Genomic DNA, 21529 nt, shown 5'->3' on the forward strand with positions numbered 1-21529 from the left:
GATCCTCATTTAGCGGAATTTGATTTTTTTAATGTTTTTTTTTTTGTGAATATTGTTTTTATCGACAAACAAACTGTGAGCTGAAGCAGACAATTCTGAATAAGTTGGAAATATTGAAGTATTAACTATTACTTTTCTGAATGTTCGTAAATTCCCTAGGAGGGTTTAAAGCCTTCCATTTTCACACATTTTGGGCCACCCCCAGCGAGCTTCCGCTGCAAGAAGGGCCGAGCTGACCCTGTATAATGCATTGTTCATGTGTCCCCCAGGTTCTTTAAAGTAATCTCACTGATTTAACCATGTAGCGTTATGCAAATGCTAATCGAAGTCAGAGATTGTTACTAATAGTAATAGTAATAGACTAAGACAGGTCACACACATTACATAATCTAGCGGGTGCCATTTTAATGGCCACACTGAAACACATATGTCATCGGATGACCGATGTTGAATATACACCCCGTCTTTTCTGTTGATCAAAGATAAGTAAGCGTGTGTAGCATGTGTGCAGACGTGTCCTTTTCCCCACCAAACCAGATAAATGAGAGCGCCGTTTTCATCTCGGAGTCCTCTCGGATGGCACGAGGTACTAGCAGATGATAGAATTGTCTGATTTACCTTACCCATCATGGCTCGTTCCTCACAATTCTTCAAGTAAATGGTTACATAGAACAGATGTCCTCCAGCTATGGGGCCGGGAAAAAAGTTTTTCAACCTGTGGTACGTGCAGCTCATTGGGCTCTTCTGAAGTTCTACATCCCTTTAATTCAAAAATAATAATAATAATGTGGGTTTTTTTGTAGAACCAGAAGTGGATAACATGACATTATATATATATATATATTTATATTATGCGTCAACAATTATTTTAAAACATCCTTGGCATTCGTCCAGTTAGTGGTCCAAGTCCACCAGGTCCAACCTTCGCACAAAGTTGAAGACTATGGTCATTAGAGGTCTCCAGTGGTATTACAAAATTTTGGACTAAATCTTTGTTATTTATAGAAAATATTACAGACCTGTATCTGTGAATTACAAAAATTACATGGACCAGCTCAGAATTTTTTTTGATATCCCTTAGCCCAAGTTTGTAGGCCTTTAAACCTTGATGGAGCAGAAGGCATGGTGTGAATTTAAAGGAACCCCGCTTTTAACCGTTGCCCTTTAACTCTACTAATACCAATCCACAAGGTGTATAACCTGAAACGGAATGGATAGGCATGAATTACACAGTTAATCCTCTATCCTCTTCTCTACTATCAAATCCTGGAAAGCTTAACCGGAGGGACCCTGTCATCCTCCGTATGGTGGAGCTTTCGAGAGTATCAACCTCCCTTTATCCAACCAAAAGCAATACCATTACCATACATAATACCATCATCTCCCTCACTCGCACAATCCATATTCTTCTCACGCTGGCTAAATTCATTTACAACAAAACTGCTGTCACGTAGACCTTATCATTCTCCTTAACCCTATACTGCTGCCCATTTCTTACTTGGATGTTTTGTGGTTGGCATTGTTTTTCACTTGATAACGGGAGGATGATATTCTTAAAAGCGTGTTCTTAAAATGGAATGTTAGTCCAATTAAATTCTATATTACAATTAAATTCTATATATTTTTGTTTTTTTCAATTTACACAAGCTACACCCCAATGGTGGCCAACCCATCCTCACAAAAGGATGGGCCTTAACTCAGTGGAATGGAGAGGGGGCTACCAGACATGACCATTTCTTAGACGTCTGGAACAGAGTTCATCTCACCCACCAGAGCTGTCGGACAGCTGCCCAGGGTGCCAAATACCTTGGTTGGCATTCCAAAAAAACCATATACCCCCCCCCATTGTGCCCTACATTTGACTCCTTTACGGTAGGAGATGTGGGTCAGTGCCATTGTTTTATTCATCCACTAAACATAGTTTAGAATGCATTTATAATCTAGATTTAGGCCATTGTGTATGGGCTTGCCTTTTGGAAATAAGTACATGGATCTGAGCGCTAATAGAATACATAGCTTTAGTGCTGGGTTAGTAGCTTTGGGGGCTCAAATTACATCATCTGCGTCCTCAAAAGGGAAACTCCACATCATTTTAGCTGTGGCTAGGAAAACTATCCTACAGCACCCGATACTTGACACTCCTCCGACACTCACGGTATTTAAATATAAATGATATTATTTGTTTTGTAGAGGCATCATTATCAAAGCCCCTATGTATTGTATTCTTTGTAAGTGTAATACTTTTGTTATAGTGAAGTTTTGTTTCTCTTTATGTCTTGGGAGTGGAGTTCATATCAATCAATTTTGTTTTCTTTATCGCGATCTACGCCTTGTGGATTTGCGTTATTCCTGTTTGAACGTTGCAAGAAGTGTCTTACCCTGGTAGCAATGTTTTCGTTATCGTTAAGCTTTGATTTAATGAGTTGTTTTTTTTTTTCTTTGTTTTTATAGAATATGGTTATAACACGAGCTGCATGATCAGAAATGCCAGCAAACACTTTTGCTGAAGTTAGCAACATTCATTTCCAAACCGATATTTCATTCTATTTTTAAAGAGGATTCCTGTCTCGGGAAAGTATGTAATTACGCCCAGTATTGTTATTATTGAAAATAAGTACAATAGTGTATTCTACTGGGTCAATTATTGCACCATATCAACTTTATTTTTCTTAAATATACATACATTACATGTTGGCAGCTGATGAGTTAAAAAATCGAACTCGCATATTTTGCATCTTGACTGCGGTCAAGTTGTGATGAATTGGGGGGGAAAAAAACAGTAACGTACGTATTCGTTAAATGCCAACTTTCTGGAGAAGTTGTTAAAAACTCAGGTTTTATTTTGTAAATGTCACCTGTCCTCCTCAAGGCAATGAAACGCGCCGGTACATTCAATAAAAATAATATTTATTTTATGGAAATAAATATCTGCCCCGCCATGTGTGTTGGTTAGGGGTTCATATAACAGCAGGGGCCACAATTAGCCAGGGGACTTTCCGGAGCGTATTGCGAAATCCTTCATCTTGTTACAAATGTGTATAAAGTGGATGGACTGAATGCCCTTTTGGGGGAATTCACCTTTAGAAATGCCAATCATGAGTCACCGCAGCTGACACCTTTCTTTGGCCGCGGGGTATCTTAACGCCAGATATCAGACACTGGAAGAAATTTCATCCATTTTCATTGGGATTCTGCACTATGCCAGCAAACTACCCCAAAAAGCAAAAAAAAAAAAAAAAACAGTAGATCCGTTAATGCACATAAGTAATGGTTAAACGTCAAATATGCCATTACCAATTTGCCAAAAATATCCATAATCACAAGTGTATATATATAAAAAAAAATTCCCTACAGCAAATATCTGTTGCTATACAGGGCTGCCATCAGAAATCTTGGGCCCCAATACAAACATATTCTCAATTCTCTGAAATGGGCCATTAGACCCCCAAAGCGGGTGAGGGCCTAGTCCCGGGTAGCAGACCACCAGGGCCAAAGAGGAAGTCCATGACAGGTAGGTGAAGCCGCGTCCCCTTACTGGTTGTGCCCCCCTGATGGCAGTTATTTTGGAAAGAGATGTATTTATATATACAATATCCAAAATCACCAAGGTTTTAGATGAGTCTCCACTGAGATCTACCTGGACTTCACTCCATATAAACGTGACTCTGGTCACTAAACTCGAGTAAAATTGTTACTTCTACTTATTAATTAATTAAGTAATTAGTGGTGATCAGCAACATGTAAGAATTAGATGTTTCCAGAAAGAATTATGGCCAATTGTCGGGTCTCTCTGCAGCTGAGCACCACAAGTAGGCTCCTCACTATGGCGGGCTGGTGGCCATGCCTCTGACTCTGCCCACTTGAAGCTCTGGCCATCCCCTCTCCACCTCTTGCCACGCTCCCTAACACTAGTGACCTGGTTTGGATACCAGATATAGGGGGGTTACGCCATTGGGTGCAGCAGTGCTGAATACGGGGTTAAAGCCCAAGGTCTACCGACAGCAACTCGATGCTGCCATCTAAAGGAGAGACTATATAATGCCTCCGTTCCCTCTCATAGTAAATACATATGATGTCATCTCGTGTTATACCTACCCGGAAATAGAAGTCGGCAAAAAATACCTTCCACCTATATTTTAATATTGGCAGAAAACGCCACCGCCTCACGGCTTCCACCCGGTCGGTCCTGTCCGTCATGTGTATAACGAGGTTTATATTATAAAAAATTAATTCCCTTACAACATCCGCAATATTCCCTGGGAGGTTTTGCTAACGAGTTATGGAGGATTATTCCCATGTTAATAAAGTTTATTCTCAGACTGGAGATTTGTGATTAGAATAATCTCAGTTTGCCGCCAGATTCTTAGGGTCGTACAGGCCGGAGATGACTCCTTCGTGTTCTGATGTCATGATATCTGAGTGTCCCAGCTTTTCTCACATTTGGAGTTTGTGTCCGTGGATTGAAAGGTTGATACTGTTGTTTGTCGTTCTGTCGTAAAGAACCGGCACTCGGTTTCTGAAACATTCTTCACCAACAAAGGATTATATCACAAGGTAACAGGGGCTCCGGCGTAGAGATGACAGAATTCCCAGTCACGACATCTTTTTGTGGCTCTGTGTAGAGTTCTGAGCCAGAAAGGTTTAATAAGGCTCATTATATAACATTTGGTAAGTTACTTGTCTGCATTCATTCCATCTGGCTACCTACACATAGCGTGAAGCAGCCATCAATACGTTTGCTGTCTTAGCATCTAGTGTGAGGGCAACTTTATCCCAAAACTCAAAGGGCATTTGTATTGTACTGGTAAAAAAATATATATATATATATGTGTGTGCCTTATACAAATTAACAAGACTTGCCATTCTAACCCCACCAAATAATGTTCCGCCAACATTCTTGGTTCTGGTCGAAGGAAAACGAGCATCAGCATCTAACATCATAAAGGAACGTCAGTGGGGCCATTTTTTTTATATTAGCATTGGGACATTATTTAGCTAAAGAATAAAAAAGCTGTATTCCTACAAAATCAAATCTCACAAAAAAAAACAATTTACTATGCAGAAAATAGTTTTTTTTTTTAACAAAGCAAATCCCAAGAAACCACTACTTTGATGGACAAGATGAGGGTTCACGTTCAGAACAGCATGTATATGAGAAATGTAAGATTTATACAACTGACGCGAAACCTTTGAATATTCTTATAACAAGCACGTGGGTTCAAGCGAAAACATTAACCCTTTTAACGCTTTTTAAATTTAAGTAAATTGACACATTGAAGATCTTTCAAAACCAAATGCAACGAAAGAAGTAACCAGATAAGGAGGAATTATTTGAAGTCTTTATACTAGTCGTCGACCAAAGGATCCATTCTTTGCTAGAACGAAGACTTACTAGAATATATATATAATATATTATATATAATAATATATATAATTATATATAATTATTTCATTGTGATTTATTTCACTGCAATTGCCCGATTAAACTATTCAGAAAAATTCCGAGCTTCTCTCTCCCTTTATAAGGGACATCTACCCATCACACATTATAGCCGTGCGCGCTGGACTTAGTTCCCAAACTGGTTATCAACATGAATTCATTTTTCGAGTGGAATGAATGACCAATGCTCATAAAATATTGAGCTCTAAGTACCCATTTAAAGGCACATATTCCTATTGTTCGTTTAAAATGAATACATTTGTGGATGGAAGTAACATCTATACTGTATTTTTTTAACTCACTCTCAACTTCTACAGCTATAGGCTATAGGCTTGGTGTGCCGGACTGGCCACCTGGCACACCAAGCAAATGCCCGGTGAGAATGAGAATCCAATGAGAATCCAACTTATTGACACTTCTAATGGAAAAGATGTTAGGACTCGTATCACAGTCGTTAGTAGTTTTACGACGGCAGCCCGTGGCGACAGTTCATTCAGGGATATAATCTCGAAAAGAATTGAAACTTAAACTCCTGCCGGTTGTATTTAGCGTAGAGTTGGCGTAAAGTTTGGGAATTTTTTCCATGAGTTTAGACACAGTCCTTTTCTTGAACGATCCCGGAGAAAGGCTTCCTTGTTTCAGTAGCTCGTAGTAGACACTATTAAATACAACTGCGGCCTCCTCGTAACTGTCTCTTGTGGAAATTTCAAAAAAGTGATGCTTCAAGGCTCTAGACAGCTTTTCGCCGTCATCGGTGGACACCATGCGATCGAACTGTAGATCTTTCTTGTTTGCCACGATTACAACGGGAGGTTGGTCGCCGGCTCCTTTCCTTGTACTGGAGTGGATATGATTAATGAGAAAACATAACCTCATGACCTCATCGAAACTACAGCGATCTGTCACCGAATAAACAACTGCAAAGCCATCGCCCCATTTGATTTTTTCTTCGATCTGCAAAGAATCTTCCTCCTACAGAAAAAGCAAATGTTAAACCGGGATAGATACATACTATTCTGTATCTGCATAACTACAACATTTATTCTAATTAGTAGTTGTTTACTGCAATTGTCATTTTTCTCTATGGTAGGATACGTTTGAGTAGGTCAAGTTCTTCAAGTGCTTTTATATAGCAAGACCTTGCTGAAACGTTTCCTATAGCAAGCATGTGTAAGACGTCTGATGACGTTTGACCCTCACAGGCAACCTAAAGATGCGTAAACATGCCTTTTTGTCTTTGATTCAGTAATCAACCAATGAAAGAGGAGTATGTATGAAGTCATAACACATCCTGGATAAGGTGATGTCAGGACCAATGACCAGCGTAAGGCAGCATTTAGATTTGTGGCCGACCAAGAGCCCCAAAGTCACCAGTGAGTAGTCATCATCATTAGTGTCCTCACTTAACCAACATCTCGATTTGACTCGGGATTAAAAAGTAGCCTACCCTGAAGAGGTTAGCAAGCCTTATTGCCTTTATTTAAAAAAAAAAAATGGTGGGAATGAGACAATAGAATAAAACACATCCCATATGTTTATGGGGAAAAGGGTGCCAATAATAGCCTACAAGTCGCAGTCGAACACCAACCAGTTTTGGGGTGGATTCCATCCGTTGGTTAGATAAAGTGTTCATCATGTTGGGTTTTTATTGTATTCTTCTAAATAGTAATAATTTTCTGTGTTTAGACAATATCAATAAATGTAAAGATTTCTATGGAGTTAGGAAGAACCCACTTTGCGATTAGGTGCATATTACTACTAATAATAATATTAATACTAATATTACTCTCTACATACTCCCACACTAAGTATTTCTAACTATGAAGCAGCTGGACATAAATATACATTAAAATATATTTGGGTTTATTATGTTTGAATGATGGGAGAATGTGATGTGATGATTTAGGGATAAAAAAAAAATTGTGGAGACAATCCATTCTATTTTACTATACTGCTAGGCATGTCAATGTCTTAATGATAAACCAATCAATCAATTAATGAACCAATCAAGATTCTGGAGCTGCAATAAGACATGAATGGTTTAGACACTAGATGGCGTATCCAGACTATAGAAGAACGCCGGCTCAACTACAATGAACGGAATTCTATAAACATAGAGAATGTATCGCTTATTCACATCTATATCCTTTATCAAGAATACTGGATCCCTGTTATTCAAAGATATGTTTTATTAGTTCTAGCTTTGGCCAGGCTGGATACACCCGGCTGCACGATCAGTGAGCATAAAATCATAACGTGTGGCTGCATGCACGTCATTTGCCGGCTGTTGGCCTTAAAGTGCCAGAGCCACCTAGTGATCTCCAGTCCAGCCCTGGCTTTCACACAAAACCACTATTTTTTGTAAAGGGAATGATTAACGGCTGATGTTATGTATAGATAATTGATTCAAGAATTCCAATAATATAGTCATTGTCGGGATAGTCAGTGATCCATTGCATAACCCTCTGCCAGTACAAAAAAGCTTAAAGTTACTTCTGTAGCAACAAGTCATACAAAAATAAAAATTCTGGAATCTTACCTGCCCGGCCGTATCTAGGATTTCAAAATGAACAAATTCTCCGTCTATTGCGGCTGTATGTCTGTAAATCATTTCTGCCAAAAACAAAGGGATGAATTTCTTTTTTGTTTTAAATGAAACAATGAATCTATTGATTTTTTTTTTCACTGATATTATTTATTTTATTTATTACGGTGACTCAGTCCTATTAGTGCAAGTTACTGTTACTGGCAGTTTTTTGGATTTTACTAGTAAGTATGTAATTAGGGTTAATTGAAGTTACCATAATACAATACGTGGAGGTGGCGTAAGACATTTAGGGACTCCAGAAAAAAACAATTTATTCTGACTTCATCTTTAAAATATATAAAAACTGAGCACACATTAAGGAATGCAATATTTAAAAAAAAAAAAAAAAGAAGAAAAATATGTTTTGTAAAGATGTCTCCTCTTAGAGGAAGGGTGGTAGATAAGTGGAACAGCTTCATATCAGAAGTGGTAAAGGCTAAAACAGCGAGGGCTCCTGAATCTAAGACAAGACCAACAACTCATTAAGGTCTGATTTCTCTAAATAGTTATTTCTACATTGGACATCTCTGCTGTAATTTGTACTCCCTTGTTTTAAATTCTTCCTTTCAAACAGTTATAAAAATACTACTACACTTATGCACCCAAGATGTAACATCATTGTACAAGTTGTGAAAAATAAAAGTGTGTATGAAAAGGTGAGTTTTGAGTAACTGGAGGGGCTGAAGAAACTCTACCAAAAATGAGCAAATCCATTTGTTTTGAATATTCGGGAATAGAATTTGTTGCCCAGTGCCCACATTCACTCACACTCTCTCTCACTCTCATTCTCTTTCATTCTCTCTCGCATACTCTCTAAATGTTTCCCTTTCTTCTCTTTTGGTGGAGGTTCACGTCAGCGAAAAATTGGGGTACCTTCATTGAGGTCCTCCCCCCCTGACTGGAGGATTCAACTTCTGCCAAAATCATAGCTCTTTCGGTGACATCCTCGCACCCAATTTGAGGATCGGGCGAGATTATGTCCATGGAGATGTGGATTAAGGTAAAAGAAGAACAAGAAGACAAGAAGATGTAGAAGTGGTTGGCAGAAGCGGAAATGGTCAGCAGAGGAGGTAAGGAAACATTTAGAGGGCGTGAGAGAGAAAGTGAATGAGAGTGTGAGAGCATGAGAGTGTGTGAGTGAAAAGGCCCACAAATTTGGGACAAACAAGAAGCTGTTTGCTTCTGCTTCATGGGGGAGTCTGAACTCGTTTTCATTGTTTTGTACAAATAGCCGAATTTGCCAAAATGTGGTAAATTTGCGATTCATACAAATCCAAATGCAGAAGTCACATAAAGGGTCAGGCGTCCCCAAGCCTTCGGCAGTTGCTTTCAAAAACAACACGGTAACAATGCTCCACGGTCGCTGCTTGACCTTGTGGAAGAGAAAATGTTTTAGATGTATAAATAATTACTGTAGTCTGAAAAGTACACAACACTAATCCTTGGATTTAAATTCCTACCAAAAGGCACGTACAGTATGATCTGGATTTAACAGCTTTATTCCTAAGAGTAACATAGGGTCTCTGGCTAAGATTTTAAAGAAAATGTAGCAATTAGGGAGTTTTAGGATTTTCTCAGAGAGATTATTTGTCGAAGGTCTAGGATTTTAAGCTTAAGGATGGAAGGTTTCTCTGTCCTCAGTTGGCGTATAATATTGGGCATTAAATATTGGATAAAGGCTGATGTTTACATAGTTTATATAATGACCCATTAGAAATAGGCAATGTTAAACTAAAATATTGCATTCAAATGTTGTTTTCTTTTGTTTTTTATAAAGAAGTTTGTGATACAGTTTGTTTGACCAACACTTTTAAGACGGGTTCCCAACCCAGTGGTCCAGGCACACCAACACGTTAGGTTTCAGTCATTACTAGACTTGTGCATTCAAATTTGTATGAATTTCCATTTCAAATTCTTTTCATTAAATTCATTTATTCATACATTTGTCTACAAACAAGGTGGGATCCCCAATGAAACAAACAAATACAAAGAGAAAGCTCCATTTTTTTGTTTGAGATGTATTGTTTTCTCCTTACTCGCTCTCTTCCTATCTTCTCCGACAACCGATTCCGTGTCTCTCGGCTTCACTGTCTGCCTCTGCTTCCTCGTTTCCACTTCTCTGTCTTCTTTCTTCTCTCTTCTTCAGGGCTTTTTCCGCAATAGGGCAGATCTACGGGGGCAACCTCTTCCCCACCCGTTGAAGGGAAGCGGTTGTCCCTATGTGAGACACCGATGGGGAGACACAGAAGCGGTTGTCAGAGAAGTTAGGGAGAGAGTGACAGAGTGAGCGTGAGTAAGAGAAAAAACAGTCCCTTTTGTATTCAAATTAAAAATAAACCATAGAATTTCATCAACCAAATGAAAAAAGAAATTTGTCCGAATCATTTTTCGTCCATGTCTCGTAATTACCACATTTTAGTCCAATAGGAATATTCAAAAGTACTGTACTGTTGGTGTGCCTTGAGCACTGGATTGGAAACCAAAAAATAAGATCTATGTAGAATTACTTCATCTTTAAAGACTGCAGAAGTCCCGTCTTCAAGTGTATTTTTTTAATATGGCACATTGCGTATGCGTTGGGGTTGGGTGAGACATATTATACCGTTGTGATCTAGTCCAGTCGAGTTTGTAGTTAAGAACATTTAGTAGAAATGTCTGATAGGAGGACTCCCAACTAAACCTACCAAATTTTGTTAAGATTTCTTTATTGGTTTTCTTCCCCATTAAATGGTCTCTTCCCCATTTTCTACGGGTGCCAGCTAATTAGAAGACGTTACTTTTCTTGGATCCAGAAATCTTAAACAAGCTATCATTAGCATTTTGGCAACGTTCCCAGAAAATGTGGTTAAGATTCAAAGTGGGTACTGAGTCCTATATATCTAACAGGTGCTGCTTCTCAAGTATGAGCGGAGGCAAACTGCCGAGGAGACAATCAAGGCCGGGGTCCAAGAGGTTACATACAGCAAAAAAAATCAAAAGGCTATAGGTTAACCATTGCAATGCAAGAGATACTTATACTGAAATAATCCTACCTGATCACTCTAAAACTAAACTTTTAATAATATCTTTACAAATCTCAACCAAAACACCAACTAGAGAGGTGCAGCGTTAACTCCCACCGAAGGGGCCCAAGGTGCCCAGTAATCAGCTCTGGTACCTGGGGCTTCAAGTAAAGCCCCGAGAGTTCCCCCCATATCTGTCCAAGGTGGGGAAGTCTTTACGGGCTCCTCTTTCAGCTCCGTACTCCCACCTGTGTCTGTCTGCAAGTCTTTCTAGTAGAGACTGGGACTAAGTGACATCAAGTGACTCCTGACCCGCTGACCACCAGTGGGCCCTGCAAGTCCAACAGCCCTGGCTCCCGCTAGGGACATCCCTATTTTCTTCCCCATGCTGAAATGTCTCCGTTCACTTGCAGTTTAATAAGTAATTCCCCTGTCAATTGTTTTACAGAAGAGTAAAGTTTAGGTACAAAGAACAAAGAATTTCTAATAGACCTTTATTAAAAGCTCCTGAATGAAAAGGTATTTAATTACACAAAGTTATGAAATTATTTTTAATCAAAATTTCCATTTAGCAAGGTATAAACACAGCGACGTGAGCTCGATAACAGCATGCGATCTCAGGATGAGATAGGAAAAGTATTGTTCAGGAGGGGGAAAGTTATTATTGAACAGAAGGTTTTCAGAGAATTGGACTGATTGTATGATCATTTAAGTTGTCAAGGAGCTGCAAACACTATTCATGTGGAAAATGACTGCCTGCCGAGCACCGAAGTTAAGGCATATGGCTCCGACATCAATTTTATTTGTTGAAATGTCATTTTTTTTGGTTAATTTGAAGATGAATTATTAGACAGAAAATACAATGATGTATTGTCATGGAAGTGATACAATTTGACTCATATTTCAGGGTCCTAGAATTCAGTAACAGGCTAGATACGACTTGTTGCTGAATGTAATCCTCCGTATTATAGACTATTGTCTGATGGACACACATGGGGACTTCCCAGGGTGGGCCACCCAGGCATCCCCCTCTTCTGAGGAGTGGCGTTATGAGGGGCATGTGGTGTCTCGGGCTACATATGCGAAAGGGGCGAAGTAGCGCAAGGGACTTTATAGTTGTGGGCTCGGACTGGCCATCTGGCAAGCAGCCATTGGGCGGCTGGTCATCGGCACCACACACTCACCTGATCTCCATTGGGTGCAGCTGGCAGCATATATCCAGCAGTTGGCCGTATCTCGTGGTACACGCATTGATGGTGGATGTGATTAATTTCAGCTTTAAATGGCACAGGTGTGCGTTAAACAAGTATGTGGGCCCCCAAGAGCCCCTCAGTTTCACATGAGCTGCAGGGACCTTTGTCCAAAAAAAAAATAGACCATGAGGACGTAGAGAAAGTACTATTTTCATACACAACCCTCGCAGTGTTCTAAATGAAAAAAAAAGATTAAAATTGTAAAATTTACCTGGAATTTAAAAATGTCTCCTGCTTTGGCTAAATGTTTCCTGAAATTCCAAGGTAAAATATTTACTCCTCAAGCCCAGCATTCAAAGAGCAGTTTTCATTATTCTCATTTATATACCGTTTCTATCAAAGTACTTACCAAGAGTTGGATCATAATCTCCAATGAATCTTTTAGTGATGAATCTTACAGTCAGGGCTGTAATAAATCAAATTGAATACATTTTGGTATGATTAAGCAAAACAAAAGTAGATTTGCCAATAATTGTAAACTTCACAGTGGATGGTAACTAGAGTTTATTGCAAAGCGTATATAAACACATACATCATAGCTTCCAACTGTCCCGATCTGGTGTGAGCAGACTGGATAGTGGAAGGCCTATGTGGTATGGATGGTGCTTGGTCTTTAGGTGGACAGGTCATGATGTGGGGAGAGTCTGATGAGGTATCTCAGAGTCATACCTTTCCTTCACTTGGAGCTTTTCCCCATCGTCTCCATATGGGACGAGGCAAACCCTATCCCAATTTGGCTGAGGAGTAAGCTGGAGAAACAACAACTCTTCCAACCTGGAGAGTAAAGAAGTGGCTGCAGACCAGCACCAAGAGGGTCAGGATGGGGTAGGAAAATGATTAAAGAGAGGACATTAAGAGGAACCTGTATTAAAGGAATCCCAGACCTCATTGTTTCACCACTAGACCACCAGATCCAGCTTGGACCATGCCATGTTGTCACACCACCGATTAAATTACAGTCTATTCTAGAAAGACAAAATGTAGTAAAGAGTAAAAGTTTATATAGAATGTACAGTATCCTAAACATCTCTTTATATCCCAAAAATCCTACTTAGAAATGAAATTTGAGTCTTTGGGGAAAAAAAAGCATAGAATACAAACCTATCAAAAACGGGCAAGCGCCGAGGTTTTATCACCCTGCTTGAACAGATTACTTTCTGGTGGAATTAATATGGAGAAGTGATTTTTTTTCACACCTCATTGATTACAGACCAGAAATGTAACTAAAAGTTAAAAGGCAAAAGTTTTTTTCGGGGTATTAAACATTTCCGCACATCAAGGAAACCACATCCTAATTGAGATCAAAAGAAACGACAACAAGCACTGACAAGTACATCTGTGATATGGGAGAGTAATGGGGAACGGGCCTAGACTACTGACCATGTTGATTATTATAATTAGAGCCGTTGATCTATTGCAATACAAAACCATGAGTGTTTAATAAGGCGAGAACATGCCTGGGATTCTATAAGGAGTCTGCCGTCAGTAATACTTGTTAGAAGACCAACATATTCAAAATAATAAGTTGTGAGAAGTAAGGTGTAGACCTCTGAGGTCTCTTCTCCAACACATTATGCATCTTTTCTGTATACAGCTTTTTTTGCCCCTTTCTTGAGATGTTACTTTGTTCTGCACTCTCACTTTCCTCTCTGTTTGTAACTAGAACAGTCTCGTTTCTTTCTTCTTATTACTCTTTCATCTCTTTATCTTTCTCTTTCTACCTCTTTCTCCGTTGTCTTCTCAACTATTTTCCTTGGCTTTCTATCTGAGGCGCCTTTGCCTTCTCTCAACAATCCAATGGTCCTGTGGCCACTCCCACAAGGCAACCAAACCAAATAATTAAGCAGGAAGTGGGGGGAGGTATGAAAGGAAGTAGGCAGGGTTCCAAATTAGGGCCCCAATGTGTACTTGGTTCCTTGTGGGATGCAATGACTATGCATAGCTATAGGGCTTGGTGGATCTCATTTTGAGAGTCCCAGACTGTGGTATAAATTCCCTAAATTTTTCTTTTATAGACCAATTTAATATATTTTATAGGTATAATTTGTTTTTTCCCCCCATTATAAACACAAGTGAATTTATTGTATTTCCTCCTAAACATACAGTTTATCTGCTGGGAAAAAAAACCCAAAATGTGTATACAGAAGAGACTTCCACGGATTTAATATATCTCTGCCAGGCAGGCGATGCAACAATTATCATGAGAAATGTCGACCGGTCACACATTCCTGCCCACAGCACGCCAGCGCAATCTGCTGTTTATCACGCAGTGAATCATCTGCCTCTCTGCTTATTACAAGGTCACAAACAAATAATTGCGTCTTGCATGTTGTAGTGTTTTCCATGTTTTTTTTTTTAGCTGTATTTAATTTATTATACAATCAAATAAATGTGCTGCGTTATTCCTCTTTCCTTTTGGTGGCCCACACCTCATTTAAAGAGACATTTAGTGGTGAGAGCTTGCAGGATGGAGAGCTGTGGACATTTCACGCTTTCAGGATTATATATATAGCAATGCTTTCAATGTGTGAAGTTCTGATGGCTCACATCCCCGTTGCCTAATGTGACAGTTGAATGACATCGTGGTCTGTTGATATTCCAGGCTTAACAATTGAATGGACCTTGAACATATGCGTAAAGGTGCCTTCTATTATGGTGAGCCATTAGTCAGGACAAACAATGGGTCTCGCCTATTGACCAAACAATGAGAATGGAAACCTCGTATTTTAAGAGAGCTACATTTCAAGTTGTTTACCAATACCCCTTGAGCTTTAAACGTTTGCGGTTTGAGATCTGATTAAAACGACTCCTCTGTCTTCTGCTAGAGTCGGCCAACAAGGGAGAACAGAGACTACAAGAACCCCATGGGCAACAAGAACCCAACGGTACTCAAGCCCAGCAATTGAATGCAATTAATGGAGCTGACACTTCTGTTTTAGTTAAGGCGATTGTTAGTGGCCATATTTCTAACCTGTGATTACCAAAGGCAAATCCATTACTTTCCATCTGTACCGGTACAATCTGCCAAACCCACCTATATCTTCAGGTTACGCCTGTAATGCTGTGCAAAACCCTAGCGTTCTGCCAGTAGCTTGGAGACCTGTTACTATGCCACTTAATAAAGGCTACTAAATGAATGAATTATCCCCCATATCAAACCTTTGCCCAAGGAGGTTCATATTTATTGCTTGCGACAACATCTCATGTGACAGGTTGTGTCAGGGGGCTTCCTACAAGTGGCAGGTTCTCAAACTCTCTGTGTTGCTGTATCTTGCTGTGACATTTACATTCTTCATGGAATTTATCTCACACTGTGTGTCCGTATCCTTTTATTACGTATTGATAAACTCAATAATACAAGAAGAATACAGTGCGTATAATCCTCACCGCAAACGCCTCTTGATGAGCATTGTAAAATATGGTACACCTCTTGATGATGCTGACGTGAACCGGAGATGCTGGTTTCTGATGGTGGACAGAGTTATCTGGATTAACAAATCTGTTGGTTTCAGAAAAGCTTTTGCGTTCCTCGATTACTGTGCTTGTTTTTTTTTTAGAAGGTCGGGGATAAAATGCCTTTAGTAAATATTTTATTTACACGGAATGAGTGCAGATATTCTGATTGCTTGTTATTGTAGTGCTGACGGTTTGTTGCTTTTGGCGTTGTGTGTGTGAGTCTGTTGTATATAAATTCATCTAAACAATAACTCGATAGTAAATCTATTTTCATCCGTCTTTCAAATAAATATACGTATGTAGGCAGTGCCATATTTGCAATGGATCAGGCCTATAGCAGCGCACCCAGTCACCCTCTCTCTGGCCGGCGTCCCCATTGCTGAGCGCAAGGATATGATGTCATACTCTGGCCCTCAGTCTCTTACAGGCGTATGTCACCGGGTAAAGCCCTACAGAGTTCAAATGGACCAATTGGGGATATCAGAGATTTCCCTTGTAACTGACCCCTGGGGCAGACGGGCTGCCTCCCTTGGATCTTCATGTTCTAATGTAAATGCGCTAATATGGTAGAGATGCATGGAAATCTAGCATTATGATATCATGATATCATTTTCAATTAATAAAATGTTGAGTATAGGGTCATTACTTGGACAACAGGGTGTCCACTCTGCTGCCACTTCCTGGGCTAAGTGTGTATAGTAGAGGACCCAACGGGGGCAAAATAGTGGGTCAAGGGGACATTGGATGCCTGATACTTTTGCATCTGAACAAATGACGTAATAATAGGGTATGTGACTGCATCTTAATCTATGAATGCTGGTCCTCTAAACCGTATCACTAATGTACAGCTACCTCTGCTTTTGTGTAAAGCGACCCATGAACACATGGAACCCAGCAACTGTTTTAACGCCAGGCGAAGCTGTCCAAAAACTGCCCAAAACCAACTTTGAAGGCTACATTGATGGTGTTGATGGACTAAACCGGATGATGTGCTGTTCTGACGCTGACGGGTTCCTTCAACAATACTTGATGCCACCATGGGCTTAAATTCCTTGGGCTGATGGTTTCTCATTTTCAAGTCATGCCAACCTTTTCAAAGCGGGAAAGTTCTAAATAGATCCTGATTGATTTATGTCCCTGTCCTATTATATTATATCATTTAAAAGGATTAAATATGGATCGCTATCTGGATTCTGGCATTTTATAGCGTGGCATTGCTAAAGAAAGGATTAGGACAAGAAAATCTTTAGTTATGCAAATTTTAAGCCTCTTCTTATCATCAATTAATTTTTTTAAGCTGACATCTTTAATACTTTTCTTAATGGGTTTGACGATGCTAAGAGAGGAACAATCAATTTGAATTACAGAACTTAAAAGACTTGTATAGAGAAACAGCCCTACTATAAAGGCAAACTGAGACAATGCCTAGAGTTCTGAGCCTAGGACCCCTCGGGTAACGTCGTCTTATATCCATTACTAGTTCCCAAAACATTTCTAATATTAAAGTCTGTGGTCTAAAGCATGAAGCAATTAACGGGAACTGATTGGAACCACTGCAAAAAATCTATATTTTTATCATGATGACTGTGTTTTTTTTTTTGGAGGAGCAGCCTAACCAGATGGTTGGTAAGATGAATCTCCAAAGAGGGCATGCTGAGTGCTTTGAATCTGGTTTCTGGTCTAGAAAATATCTTACTGGGCATTAAACGAATAAAAGGGTAATGAAGATGGACTCTGTCCTTTTGCTGGCATCAGAAAAACAGCCTTGCAGGTAATTAAATAGATTTGTTCGTTCAAATGAATTAAATGTTTAACTGGCTCGGCTAAGTTGATCAGAAGCAGAATGGAGAAAAAAAAGGAACATGTCATATATCCACAACAACAGAATTTATGAACTTTGTCTTGATGCAAGAAAATGAATTAAATTATTGCAACACGAAATTAGGATATGAATTAAATCATTTTTAATAAGTTTTTATGCATTTGGTGCAGTGAAACAACCAAAAGGTTCATATAATAATATAAAGCGAGTGAACCTTTTGGAATTACTGGCACTTATGTAGAAATTTGTCTTAAAATATGATATGATCTCCACCTACAATTACAATAAGGAACAAACACAACCTGTTTTACCTAATAACCCCCAAAAAATGATGGTATTGTTTTGTCCATATTGAGTACATCATTCAAACATTCACAGTGTGGGTTGGAAAAAGTGTGCGAACTCCCAGGCTAATCAGCAAAAGCTAATTGGAGTCAGGAATTAGCAAACCTGGAGTCCAATTAATAAAACAAGTTTGGAGGTGAGTTTTAGAGGCCTACAATCAAGAATCGTTGATTTGCATAAAGCTGGAAAGGCTTAGAAAGTAATCTCAAAGAGTTTACATATTAATCAGTCCACAGTTAGACAAATTGTTCATAAATGGAGACAATTTATTACCGTGGCTACTCTCCCAAGAAGTGGGTGCCCAGCCAAGATGGATCCCAGGGCACAACGCTCAATGAGGTGAAAAAGAACCCTAGAGTTACAGCTAAAGGCTGGAAGGAGTCATTGGAACTGGTCATCATCTCTCTTCATGAGTCTACCATATACAAATCATTGAACAGGCATGGAGTCCATGGCAAGGTACCACGGAGGAGGCCGTTGCTCTCCAAAAAAACATTGCTGAACACCTGAAGTTTGCCAAAGAGCACCTTGGCACTCGATACTGCAAAAATTATTTGTGGACTGAAGAAATGAAGGTTATAGTGGTATTCCAAAGGGTTAATTTAAATTAATCAAAATCCAAGACCTCCTCTTCTAAAAATATGTATGCATTTATATTTTTTAATATTAAAAAAAACAATGTTTCAGTTTAATGGGCTTAGTCGGGGTTTTGGAAGCGTCAGAATAAACTAGATGATGAAAGCAAAGTAAGTTAGATTCCCTAGACTTCTTTTTTCCCTGTGTTTATAACCATTTTTGCATTTCACATATTTTTTAACTTTTGTTTGTTTTTCACAGATTGTAAAACAAACATTTGATTGTTTCATTTCTTGGTAAAGCTTTGAGAGTCGGCCAGGTTAGCGGAAGGGGAATTCTAGAAACCATCTGTTAGGAAAACCTCGACTTTTTCCACTTTCGTGAGAATTCCATCGAAAGCGTCAAGACTTGGAATCGGTATTAAATAATATGATTAAAAAGCCGGTTCACTAAAGATTTTCTAGGCTGGGATGGATATGCCGAGTGCTGTCAGTTTATCTTAACCTAATTTCAGAAGGCACTGCTTCAGGGGAATAATAGTAGATTGATGGGATAACGTTCTAGAGCACCTAGACAGAGTACAGAGAAGGGCAACTTAAATGGTTTACGGGATAAAAAGTACCAGGAAAGGCTAACATGTCCGGCTTGGGGGAGAGCAGTGTGTGTGTGTGTGGGGGTGATAGAAACATCGAAAAACATAAAGGGATTTAAAGGACAGGAGGGGAGTTTATTTCAGGAGGAGAAACCTTAGAACAAGAGGGCAGAATCTAAAACTAGAGGGTCTGAGGCATAAATGGAGGAATGGAGGAAGAGATGGTGGTAGATAAATAGAAGAGCCTCCCAGAAGAAGTGGTAGATAGATATTAAGACAGTAAGGGAATTTAACCATGTCTGGACCAGGCATATGGATCCTGAATCTAAGACGAGACCAACGGCTGATTAAGGTCTCAGTGTCTACACCAAGAATGATGGGCGACTAGATGGGATGAATGGTTCTTATGTTTCTATTATAGAGAATACATTTTAGAAATGCACAGGGCTGTCATCTCAAACATATTTCGAGGACCAAACAAAGTCTGAAGTGTTACAGCAGGTAGAAAGGAGGTGATCTAGAACATCAGCAGTCTTAGAACCTGTTGGATGCGCGTCACAGATTGTCGAGCCGGCAGAAATCACCAGTAGCTAATATTGACTACATTCCGATTCCCAAACTTATCGTGGAGGCGATGGCCGGGGAAGCCGTTTCTGACAGCCAGTATAGAACTGAAATAATTGAAGGCCGGCAAAGGTATCGACCGATCAACTGACCAAAGAACGGAGAGGCAGGGGGACCAATAGATGCAAAGCTTGAGAAAAAGTCTTATTGCTATGGCGATCGGTGGAATGGTCCAGTAGGCAGACACATTCCATTGCTTGCTGTCGTGATAAGACCCCTGTTCCACTTCCACATACTATGAAGTATCGAGTACATTTATCACTTTATTCTTTCCTCTAAAGGTTTAATCGCATAACAGCGCAGAAAGTTCCTCTGTCAAAAGCCTGTGAGTGCCTGCTTTAGTGTCATGTGACAATTAAGTGTTCCCAACAAAAATAAGAATTAGGTAAAACGATTCTTGTTTTAATTATTATATCGGGGAATGGCTTTGGGAATTCAACAGTACTGGGAATGATATTTCTAAAGCCGCGTACTAGTGAACTATCGTGCATGAATATTCACCAAACTACAAAGAGAATTCTCTTGATACGAATAAACGTATTTGCTTCTAATTTACAAACATGAACGCAATTAGGAAAGGGAATCGTCACGTCGGTCGTCCCGCTTATCGATGGAGAATATTTGATACATAGCAGTACACACAGTCATATTTACCTGTTTTCCCCACCGCGCTTTGACCCAGCACCACGATGCGCACGGTCCGTGCCGAGGCCAGACTCCAGGATCTCCTCAGGGGACGTGGTAATGCAAAGTTAGAGGTCATGGTGCGTGTGATGTGTCTTTTGTTGTCTGCTCGGCTCCACAAACCAGCTAGATTACTGATGCATAATAGTACGAGATGAAGTGTCATGCGATGTGCTTTCTCGCTGTGCTTTTTGGTTTGGCAAGAAGTAAATAAATTTCTGTGTCCCGGCCAACCTCCTCTCTCCGAATCGAATCTTTCCTGCCTACTTTATAGCGTTCCCCGCCTCCTATTCTTCTGGTTGTTGAAGCAGAAAATTACATGCAATGTACTGCAAGACATTCTGGCAAAGCTCAGAGGGTTTGGAAGCACAAATCATTACGTGGTGTCACCGGGTCACACTGAATAAGTGAACAAGAAGGGGCTTTGTGTTAAAGTCCGTCGCTGCCAGAACAGTTTGCTTCGCCGTCTAGCAGTTTCACAGTTTTTTTTTCCCTTTCCCTCCGCATTTTGCAGATAGGATTTAATTTAAAGGTGCTGTCCCACTTGGCGAAACCGGAATAGTACTTTCTGCTGTGCTAAAGAAATAATCTTATTCTTTTGTCGGAATGTTTAATTAAAGCGTAACAGAGAAACTTTAAAAAGCAGCCTATGGGCTCCTGCCTTTGCATCACATGACAATTAAGCCTTCCCTGGAAAATTCTGACTGAAGCAGTTTTTTTTATTTAGCAATACGCATATTTTATATATATATATATGTCTGAAAATGCAAAAAAAAGTGATGTAAAATAAAAAATCAACTCAATATTTGGTGGGACCACCCTTTGCCTCCAAAGCAGCATCAATGCTTGTAGGTATACTTGCACCCAGTTTTTTTAAGGAACTCGGCAGGTAGGTTGTTCCAAACATCTTGGAACTAACCGCAGTCCTGTAAGCAGCCTCAGTTACTTCTCTCTCTATGTAATCCCAGACAGACTCAATGAAGTTAAATTCAGGGCCCTGTCGGGGAGAACCCAACACTTACGGACTCCTTGTTCTTCTTTACACCGAAGACAGTTCTTAATGGCTTTGGCTGTACTTTTGGGGTCGTTGTCGTTCTGCGGAATACATTTGATGCCAATCAGGTGCCTCCCCAATGGTATTGCATGAT

At 39.7% G+C, this 21529-nt stretch overlaps 1 protein-coding gene across 2 annotated transcripts; it reads right to left on the reverse strand.

Moving 5' to 3' along the window:
* Positions 1-5434: 5434 nt before the first annotated feature.
* On the reverse strand, positions 5435-20464 carry LOC128467023 (ras-related and estrogen-regulated growth inhibitor-like). 2 transcript variants are annotated; one of them, XM_053448525.1, is made up of 4 exons: positions 20352-20464; positions 12632-12688; positions 7980-8053; positions 5435-6412 (listed from the first exon to the last, which is right to left on the reverse strand). In XM_053448525.1, exons 1-4 carry the CDS (start codon positions 20458-20460, stop codon positions 5930-5932), a joined length of 723 nt encoding a protein of 240 aa, XP_053304500.1. In that variant the 5' UTR covers positions 20461-20464; the 3' UTR covers positions 5435-5929. The 2 variants fall into 2 exon arrangements, 1 of the variants encoding a protein (XP_053304500.1); XR_008345663.1 differs by lacking the exons at positions 5435-6412; positions 7980-8053 and adding an exon at positions 10126-10244 and having other exon boundaries at positions 20352-20430.
* Between the last annotated feature and the right edge of the window lie 1065 nt (positions 20465-21529).

This window comes from Spea bombifrons, chromosome 10 (genome assembly GCF_027358695.1).
Source record: "Spea bombifrons isolate aSpeBom1 chromosome 10, aSpeBom1.2.pri, whole genome shotgun sequence".
In the NCBI taxonomy this organism is placed as follows: domain Eukaryota; kingdom Metazoa; phylum Chordata; class Amphibia; order Anura; family Pelobatidae; genus Spea; species Spea bombifrons.

What these genes read in the sequence shown, in the direction of transcription:
- LOC128467023 (XM_053448525.1), bottom strand. Translation starts at nt 20,460, where the DNA reads ATGACCTCTAACTTTGCATTACCACGTCCCCTGAGGAGATCCTGGAGT. An exon ending in AAGCGCGGTGGGGAAAACAG is followed by an intron (nt 12,689 to 20,351) that starts GTAAATATGACT and finishes GATTTATTACAG; the next exon opens with CCCTGACTGTAAGATTCATC. An exon ending in AGATTATGATCCAACTCTTG is followed by an intron (nt 8,054 to 12,631) that starts GTAAGTACTTTG and finishes TGTTTTTGGCAG; the next exon opens with AAATGATTTACAGACATACA.